Source organism: Ahaetulla prasina, chromosome 8 (genome assembly GCF_028640845.1).
Source record: "Ahaetulla prasina isolate Xishuangbanna chromosome 8, ASM2864084v1, whole genome shotgun sequence".
Taxonomy (NCBI): Eukaryota; Metazoa; Chordata; class Lepidosauria; order Squamata; family Colubridae; genus Ahaetulla; species Ahaetulla prasina.
This window is the reverse complement of record NC_080546.1, coordinates 52,162,726-52,172,841: the sequence shown is the minus strand read 5'-3', so window position 1 is coordinate 52,172,841 and position 10,116 is coordinate 52,162,726. Positions and strand designations below refer to the sequence as shown.

The 10,116-nt window shown below is 41.2% G+C and overlaps 1 protein-coding gene across 1 annotated transcript; it reads left to right on the top strand.

The window, feature by feature from the left end:
* Window positions 1-2,163: 2,163 nt before the first annotated feature.
* On the top strand, window positions 2,164-9,885 carry SLC25A4 (solute carrier family 25 member 4). Its single transcript, XM_058192750.1, has 4 exons — window positions 2,164-2,414; window positions 4,193-4,679; window positions 7,395-7,535; window positions 9,457-9,885. Exons 1-4 carry the CDS (start codon window positions 2,304-2,306, stop codon window positions 9,612-9,614), a joined length of 897 nt encoding a protein of 298 aa, XP_058048733.1. The 5' UTR covers window positions 2,164-2,303; the 3' UTR covers window positions 9,615-9,885.
* The last annotated feature ends 231 nt before the right edge of the window (window positions 9,886-10,116 follow it).

Sequence of the window (10,116 nt, the reverse complement as noted above, 5' to 3'; positions counted from 1 at the left end):
ATTCTGTTAGCCTTCAGGAAGTGACATTGGGACCAGAGAAGCTCATTCTGAAATCTGAGGTCTTATGTTGGTGCACCCCAATTGCTTATTTTCTGTTTTGTTGCAATTCTATGTTTATTGTTGGATACTGTCCGCTCCAGTCACATTTTTGCAAGTTAGATAGCCACATAGATCATGAAACACTTTAGAAATCAATTGCTGTTGAATTCTATAAGGCATTCTGTAATTCTTTTAATTATTCATCATTTGTGTGAAAAAGCCATCCAGCAAACAGGGCAAACTAGGGTGCAAGCTTGCTTTCTATAACCACAAATTCATGATGTAAGAATGTTACACTATGCACAACTACCTCCTGTGCTGGCATTTTACATTTTGGGTTAGAACTTTGTTTCCTAGTCATGCGCTATCAAGAGTCCTGCTCCAGTTTTCTTCCCACCTAAGTGACATTTGTGTTCCAATCATGTGCCAATGCTGTCCTTAGAAGACCCTTCCAGGAAAGAGTGAACTCCTCCCTTTCGTCACTGGAAGAAAAAAATAGCTGGCAATTGAGAGAAAGCAGTTCAGCTGAATTTTAAAGCAGTAGCATTCTATTTTGCACAGAATTTCATTTCTTCCCAGAATTTAATTCTACCAGCATCTTAAATATAGGTGTTCATTTGAGAACACCTAGGCATGCCAATTAAAATATTGAGGCAAAACATATTTGCACATGAAAGGGCTCCTTTCATAGTTTAATAGCATATCATTTCCCCAGGAAACAGGGTCAGTTTAGTCCAATACTGACACATAAAAGGCCTTAATAGCAGAGCTAGGAAAATCGTTGATAAGCTTTTACCAACTAATATAGATAAGCTAGTTTGATCTGACATATTGACATATATAAAGAAATAACACCATATGCACCTGAAACTAAGTTTCCCCAAGATAAATTAGCTTCATGTAAAAGGGAAAATGTTTCAAAAAGGAAGAATTAAAATTGGTAAATTACAGGTTTTTCTTTGCATCTGACTATCCTATATAAAATTCTCTATAATCAGAAAATTGTTCTGTGCCCAAACAAGTTATATCAGTAGTTTCTTAACATACTACTCTTAAAGAAGTGCTAAACGATGACATGGAAATTCTTGCTAGATAATTGTTTTTACATCGTAACAAAGGCAGGTGTGGCCCAGCCTTTTCTCAAGTTTATAACTTTGTGTACAAATATGTTACGTAAGTATTAAGTTGCCAATTCAACATTAGTTCATTTACATTTTCAAACAGATAATTGTGTCTTCACCTATTTATATGTAGTGTTGCTATTATTATAGGCAATCAATAATCCAAATTTTCTGGATTGTTACCAATTTACTAAAATAGAAATAAATAAATAAAATGTAATTAAATAGCGATAGCACTTAGACTTATATACCACTTTACAGCCCTCTCTTAAGCTTTGAAGTATAACAAAATCAATATGAGGTGGGCACTGAAAAATCAAACATACATATCTATATTTAATGGCCAGTATAATATCTAACTATATAAAGTAATTGTCCAAAGTCACTTTTGGGGGAAGATTACTCTTAAGGCAGCTTATAAATATTTTAAATAATTAAAGCCATCGCTTCCTTCCCTAGCCACGTGTAAAAAGCATTGGCGGTATTTCTCCACTGGGCTCACCCGTAAATCCACGTGGAGACGGATTCTATAACTAATTCTATAACTACCCTACGTGACAGTGTCTCTGAGACAGGAGAGGGAACCGCTCATCTAAAGTTTGAAAGGGGGCATCGCCTTTCGAGGGTCCACTCCCATCGCCCCTTTCTCGAGCGCATCTCGTTCCACTTCGCCTGGCGCTCCCGGCGAGGACCCTCCAAAGGGTTAACGCCTCGCCCCGAAGGACCGCTCCCCCTCCCACTGTCCTACGTTTCCCTTGTGCTATTAATACAGCGAGCACATGCCGTGTCCTAACGCCTGAAGGGGACCAGATAACATGAATGTGCCCTTGCCGGCGACCCTAGCTCAGAGGTTGCCCCATCGGGAGAGAGCAATATGGCGCCCTCCCCACCGTGTCCTCCAAGGATGGGGGTCCTAGCCAATGTCCTGGCGGATCAGCCCCCCCCCCGGGTCCTCCTTTTATCGCGAGACCCGGAAAAGCTATAAATAGTTGGAAAAAGTAAAGGGCTCTCTGTCCGGAGCTGTGTGACTCGAGGGGGGTGTCCAGCTGGGTGGGGAGGTACCTACCGACGACTCTGTAGGGACTTTTGGTTCCCTCTTTTCTTTGGAAGGGAAGGGGATTTGGAGTGTCGCTTCCCTTCAGTATGGCTGACCAGGCTCTCAGTTTTCTTAAGGACTTTTTGGCGGGGGGCATCGCTGCTGCCATTTCCAAGACGGCTGTAGCGCCTATTGAAAGAGTCAAGTTGTTGCTACAGGTGAGCAGAGTGGCTGAATTTGGAGGTGTGCTCATGCTCGCTACCCATAGAGTTTGGGAGGAAAACTGATCAGATATTAATCTGGCACCTGCCATTGGAACAGCTGTTTGGTTTGGCCGGCGTTTCCCAAAAAAAAGGTAGATAGCAAGGACATTCCACCTTGATGGAAACATGCAGAAAATTACTTGGGGACTCTTCCTTATAAGTGTCTCACAAGTTTCTTCTAAGAAATCTTGGAAGGATAGGGCAAGTCTGTTGTCCCTCAAAGCAGTGCTCTGCATTTCTAGCAAAAAAAAAAAAGTCTTCTTGCATGGAGCCAAGTGTGAGGTTGTAAATAGGAGTGGAGCAGGAATTTTCGTGTCAGATGAAGTGACTAAATATGGAAACTGCAGTTGTGCAGTTCTGATGACAGAAGATCAGTGCAGCCTTGTTCTTGGCATAGTACGTAGGAAGCTACCCAGGGCTTGAGGAATCTCCTTCAGGCCTTGATTATTCTCTTGTATGGGGCACATGGTCTGCCATTCAGCCCAATCAAAAGTAATGCTCAATGGGCAGTGCAAATGGAACTGTGCCCCACTCATATATTTTCTAACCTAGTTCCATTTAAACTAATGTGTTGCATAAAAGTTTGCTGCAAGGCTCAATTGGTAACTTATGGAGAGTGACTAAAAGGACGGAGTTCCTAAAAGAGATGCGTACCTGAAAGAAATCCTGTGTATATGTGAATTGGGTCCTCAAGCTTGAAATAATATAATCTCTTTTCATTTAACACACGCAACCTAGTAAAGATGTCCAAAGGGGTGCTTCATAAAGTGTATCGGTATGACCAATATATATTATATTATTATGACCAATAAAATATTAAAACAGGTATGCTTTTTGAAAGGTTAACACTGGTGCTTTGAAGGCAATCCCTGATTGTCCATATTGCATATTCATACAAAGAGAAAGCTGTATTGGCACTCTCTCGGAAAGGGAAGCAACTGTGAGGGTGAAGGTGAAGCTGCAGCAACTATACCTGCAGCTAAGGACAACCTGAAAGAATCCATGCAAGGTTTCTAGAGGACACAGCTGCTTTAATACTTCAAAAATGATGCCTTCCTTCTGGTGCATGTTTTGCAAATGCTTCTTTTAAATCATTTTATACAAGTTCACTGTCTAATCACCTTTTAAGATACATACGTATAGAGACCTAGTACACAGGCTTCCCACGAGCAAATATAAACTGGCTAAAGGAACAAATATATTTCTTAGATTTATTTTTATCAGAACTTATGTCCAAATAAAGTAAACCTATGCTTTTAATAGAGTTAAATATATTGATTCTATTGCTGTTAATTTTAAATTGATAACTGGTTTTGATATGGAACAAAATTCCATATTTTGCAGTGAAACATAGCTATGTGTTGTCTCAAAGGTGCTTTGTTCAAGAGGCAACTGGACTTTCTAGTTTTTCTTTGAAGACGTTTTGCTTCTCATCTAAGAAGCTTCTTCAGCTCTGAAGAAGCTTTTTGGATGAGCTGAAGAAGCTTCTTGGATGAGAAGCATACTGTCTTCAAAGAAAAACCAGAAAGTCCAGTTGCCTCTTGAAAAAAGCACCTTTGGGACAACCATGACCTGGATGACTGAGAATCTCCATAGAGATATAGCTATGTGTTCAATTTGAGCAAGCAACCCAAGCAACAATTATCCATAGTTTTACCCAAGCAACAATTATCCATTCCCTTTTACTTCCTTTTGTCTTTCTTCCCTCCCTTTTTGTTTCATTCATTCAACAGGTCCAGCATGCTAGCCAACAAATCACAGCTGAAAAACAGTATAAGGGAATCATGGACTGTGTAGTAAGGATTCCCAAGGAGCAAGGCATCATTTCCTTCTGGAGAGGCAACTTGGCCAATGTCATCCGGTACTTCCCCACCCAGGCCCTCAACTTTGCATTCAAGGACAAGTACAAGCAGATTTTCCTTGGGGGAGTGGACAAGCACAAGCAGTTCTGGCGCTACTTTGCAGGCAACCTGGCCTCTGGAGGTGCAGCAGGAGCAACATCTCTCTGCTTTGTGTATCCTCTAGATTTTGCCAGGACTAGGCTAGCAGCTGATGTGGGCAAAGGGCTGAATGAGAGGCAGTTCACTGGGCTAGGCAATTGCATTGCTAAGATCTACAAATCTGATGGCCTCAGGGGCCTCTACTTGGGATTCAATGTGTCAGTCCAGGGTATCATCATCTACCGAGCTGCTTATTTTGGCGTCTATGATACAGCTAAAGGTAAGAAACAGACATCTAGTGATGCTGAAAGAATGATCTGATCAGGCTTCCCCAAGCACTAGATATATTCCCAGCCAACAGGGCTGTTGAGGACCCGGTGAAAGGAACGCTACCTAAACATAGCTTTGCTTGACAAATTGCATTTCAATTGATGGGATTTGTAAATGCTGCCTACAAATGGATCTCTTGGGTAAATCAGTTGATAATTTAGAACGATATAGAATTCTTTTTTTCTACTAAGAAACACAATTTTCTTTTTGATCTGTAATTTTCAATTATTTATAATCTATGATTTGTTCTACATGAAATAATAAGTTGATTTTCTATGGTTAATCAACTTTCTATGGTGAATCAACTTAGATTTAAGTAACAGTCTCTTTAAAAAATAATAATAATACAATAATAATCTCTCAAAGTTAGACAATTTGGTGTTCTATATTTTCTTGTTCCCTAATGTGCCAAATACCATCCTGGAGAATAACTATGTGGTTGCTAAAATCAACAATGACTTGATGGCACATGCGGAAATCAAAATATGTCAAATACTCCAGCCTACCCTGGTACAGTTTTCCTAGCCTTCAGCAAGCTTCATCTTAATCTTAACTGCATTTGTATAGAATGTAAGCCAAAGTTTTACCTAGGATTTATGAAACAAGTCATGATGGTTTGGGCTAATGGCATGCAAATTCACACATTTCACTAAGTTATGAAGAAACCACGGTATAGCTTAGCAATATGTGTAAAAAGGCCATTTGTTTCCAAGTTTAAGAGATGTTTTAGAATGGCAATACGATAAAGAATCTCCTTGGACTGAAGTTGATTTGTTGTGAGATGCTCTTGACAGCACTTACAGAAGTGGTTTGCTCTTGCCATCTACAAGATTGTATCTTTGACTTGCATTCTCATCTTCTACTCCAGTATAGGTATTACCAAGTATTAACTAGACTTGACTCTACATACCTTAGGTTCCCAGTCTCAGTAAGGTTAGCGCAATGCTGCCATCTGCAGGAACAAAAAAGCAATGCAGTTAAAGAAACTAATCATTCTATAGATCTAGGACAGGGGTCTCCAACCTTGGCAACTTTAAGCCTGGCGGACTTCAACTCCCAGAATTCCTCAGCCAGCAAAGCAAAACTGGCTGGGGAATTCTGGGAGTTGAAGTCCGCCAGGCTTAAAGTTCCCAAGGTTGGAGACGCCTGATCTTGGACACTTCTTCAGACACTACTCAAATATAAAGATCTGGCAGTATACTGCAGTTTTTCAAGATAATGATTACAATGCAATGGCTAGAATGTTGCATTTGAATAGTGGAAGTCTAGATTTGACTGCTTAGTCATGAAGCTCACTGAAGGCACAACACTGCAGTAACTATAACACTCAAAGCATCCCATAGAGTTTATCAAGGCTTTTTTAAATTTAAAAAATAAAAGCAAAAAAAACCAAATTAAAAAAACCAAATTATAATTTTAAACTTGTTGCTGACACTTGGCAATTGGCATGTATTTAATGACAGTTACAATGTCCTGGGGTCATGTGTTCATCTTTTGCAAACTTCTGACAAGCAAAATCAATGAGGAAGCCAGATTCATTTAACAACTGTGTTACTAACCATAGTGATTCACTTAACAACTGTTGCAAGAAAGGTCATAAATTGGGGCAAAACTCACTTAACAAATGTCTGGCTTAGCAACCAAAAATTTGGGCTCAATTGTGGTTGTAAGTTGAGGTCTCCCTATATCAGTAATATCTGATATGTAGATATCTTTTTTCTACCGAACAGCTCTGTAATTTTGCTGTGGCATCATGGTAGAGATAGTGTGTAGACCAGGGGTCCCCAACCTTTTGGACCTCAGGGACCACTAAATTCATAATTTTAAATCCCGTGGACCGCTAATATGATCTGCCTAATGACCGGATGGTTGGGCATGGCTAGGTGGTCATGTGTCTGGGTGGGCGTGGCCAACTTGATGTTACTCACGTCGAGGGGCGCCTTGCCAGCCTCTACTCACCCCTCCCATGCCAGCCACTCTTCGCCTCCCCACCCAGGCTCCTTAGGGCCCCAACAGGAAGCAGTTGCTGGAGCTAAGCAGCCACCATGAGAAAGAGTTGGCAAAACAGCTGGATCAGTTCAAATTGGATCTGGCCGAGCAGGAGGCTCAGTAGAAGCACCTCACTGAGGACTATGAATATAGGCTTTCCAAGCAGAGGGAAGACCTGCGGGAACGCAAGGCCAGGTACAAGCGCCTGGAGGCTCAGTGGGCTGAGGTGGTCAGCCAGTTCCAAGCCATGATGCAGTCCCACTGGAACAAGGCCCTCCGGCTCTTCACTACCAGAGACGCTTCCCTCCAGCCTTCGCCCAAAGCCCCACATCAGGAGGCTGAATCAGACCCCAAGTCAGAATTTCTGCCCCCCTCCAACCCACACAAAAAGACCCTGAAGTGGGAGACTCTCTGCAGCAACACAAACGTTCATTGCACATATCTGGCCCAGGGGCCGTAGTTTGAGGACCCCTGATTTAGTGGAAGATAAAAAATCCAAATAATTTTTCTGCGGACCACCAAAATTTTCTCCTGGACCACCAGTGGTCCACGGACCACTAGTTGGTGACCGCTGGTGTAGACAGACTATCATAGATCTGCTGGAACAGAAATTATAAGCGGTACTGATAATTTTCTTCCGGTTTTCATCTTTGGCCGATCTTCTCATGATATATAGGCATGATGCCTGATCCGAAGAATGTGCACATCATAGTCAGCTGGATGATAGCCCAGAGTGTAACTGCAGTAGCAGGTCTGGTATCTTACCCTTTTGACACTGTTCGACGTAGAATGATGATGCAGTCTGGCAGGAAAGGAGGTAAGAAAATAATCAATTTTCTCATCTCTCAGCACTTTCACTTTTCAGACAGTAAAATGACTTGATATCATTTGACATGAAGCACAATTATTCTTTTATCTAATCAGAAAGAAGCTGTTCCTACAGGCTAGTGGGTTTTGCTCACTTACCTCAGCTATAATCTTGACTTGGTGACTGTTCAAAGTCCTGATGGACTGCCCCAAATGTACCTATGACTAGTTCTGATGGCTTCCCCCCACCCACCCATGGTTATGTGGCCACATTTTGGGTGTTCAGCATGTGGCCCACATTTATAGCCATTTACAGGATCCCATAATGACATGATCTATGATATTTTTGCTGAAAAATCAGCATTTATTTCTGTTTTTTGGCAAAAATGCCCCATTGCAAACAATAGGTTCGCTTAATGATCACCACAAAAATGTTGCAAAATCAGATTGGTCACACTATGACCCACTTTGTGACCACTACGACTTACAGCAGTGTCTATTATGATTGTATGTTGAGGACTACCTGTAGTGGGAATAAGTTCTTATAAGTTCTTTCCCATCAGCTATGCTTTACATTTTCATTTTCAGAAAGATACCTGTGTTCCTCTTCCCTTTTCAGAAGAAAAGGAAGGGCAGAAAACTACTAGTTTGTGCAAGAGGCAAGGCTATTCCTATTAGCTTACTTGGGTATCATCTGCCCCCCTGTAGGGCAGGGCTGTTAAACTCCAGCTCGCGGGCCGGATGCGTCATGCGCTGGCCACGCCCATGCCCAGTTTAGCGAAGGGGAAAAAGTCCCAATATGTCACGCGACACCTCTGTGATGATATGAGTTTGACACCCCTGGTGTAGGGATATGTTAAAATTTCCACTTTCATTACATGGAGAATGATGGCTTGCTGGGAACTGCTGCAAAGCAGGATGAGATGGCAGCAAGGCTTCTGTGTATAGACCCCCATCTCCAGTGTCAACCACTCCAACAGGACTGCTGGGACTTGATTTAGCTTCCCAGCTACCTCTAGTTCAGGGGTCTCCAAACTTGGTCCCTTTAAGACTTGTGGACTTCAACTCCACAAGCTTTGCTGGCTGAGGGACTCTGGGAGTTGAAGTCCACAAATCTTAAAGGGACCAGGGTTGGAGACCCCTGCTCTAGTTCGCCATCTTTAGGAGCATATAATTATTTAATGCTAAGAAAGCTTCAGTTTAATGTCTGCTTTTTTACTTGGAATATATTTAAGAATGAGCACAAACCTTATTGAAGAAATTCAATTTGCACAATTTTGAAAAAAAATTATATTTATTTGCATTTGTTCTGTTACCTTCAGATCAGTACAGTTCTTAAACACAGAGAGATGAAATTATCTCTTGAGCGTCAAGGTTATATTAAGAAAAGAAAAATTACCGTATATACTCGAATATAAGCCGATCCGAGTATAAGCCGAGGTCCCCAATTTTACCCCAAAAAACTGGGGTAAACTGGGGACTCGAGTATAAGCCGAGGGAGGGAAATGAGGCAGCTACCGGTCAGGGAAAGCCTCCCTCCCTCAGCCGAGAAGGCTGGCGGCTCCCGCCCGCCTCTCACTGCACCGGCAGGGCTTCCCGCTAATGCAAAAGCCCGCCAAGTTTGCACCATCCGTATAATGTGAAAAAGAAGAAGAAAAATTACCGTATATACTCGAATATAAGCCGATCCGAGTATAAGCCGAGGGGACGTTTTTCAGCACAAAAAACGTGCTGAAAAACTCGGCTTATACTCGAGTATATACGGTATTTTATTTTACAAACCTTTAAAGTAAGGTTTTGAAGTTACTTTGAAGAACTAGAGAGCAACTTTCCAATCATGCTTTATTTGTTGGAGTTAGAGAAATGATTCGTGTTATACAGATCTATTTCTCTCTTTCCAGTGATTTACCTGAATATGTTTACTTCCACAGCTGACATCATGTACAAGGGTACAATCGACTGCTGGAAGAAGATTGCTAAAGATGAAGGAGGCAAGGCTTTCTTCAAGGGTGCCTGGTCTAATGTGCTAAGAGGCATGGGAGGTGCTTTTGTATTAGTCTTGTATGATGAGATCAAGAAATTTGTCTAAGCAAGTCAAACAACTTGACTCTTATGTTCTGTTTAGTTACATATTTACACGTGAGTTAAAGGCAACTAAATATTTCCTACGGAAACAGAGGTGGTTACTGTGGGTCAAATCCAGCTGAGAGGTCAAATTGGGGAACTATAAGATTGTTCAGTGATGGTTTATGACATAAGTCAAACTCTTTTGTATGGAAAGTTGAAGAGGTCTTTGTATATATACATTTATTTGACAAAATATCAATAATATATTCCTATGAATAAAAATATTTCCTGAGGAGGTGTGTTGATAAAGTATTTAAACAATTGGAAAAGTGAGTTTAATAAATAGTAGAAATTAAACCTTTTTGTGTGTGATAAATCCACTGCAGAAGTACTTTCAAGGATTGTAGCTTCCAGATAGTGAAGAATGTGTGCAGAAATGAATGTGTGTGTGCACATGTGTGATGTTATGGTAAAAGAGATAGGGAGAGAACAGGTTTCTTTTTCTCACTCTAAGCTAGCAAGAA

Coding starts and splice junctions, on each gene's coding strand:
- SLC25A4 (XM_058192750.1), top strand. CDS start 2,304: ATGGCTGACCAGGCTCTCAGTTTTCTTAAGGACTTTTTGGCGGGGGGC. Junction 2,415..4,192: donor GAGTCAAGTTGTTGCTACAG/GTGAGCAGAGTG, acceptor TTCATTCAACAG/GTCCAGCATGCTAGCCAACA. Junction 4,680..7,394: donor CGTCTATGATACAGCTAAAG/GTAAGAAACAGA, acceptor CATGATATATAG/GCATGATGCCTGATCCGAAG.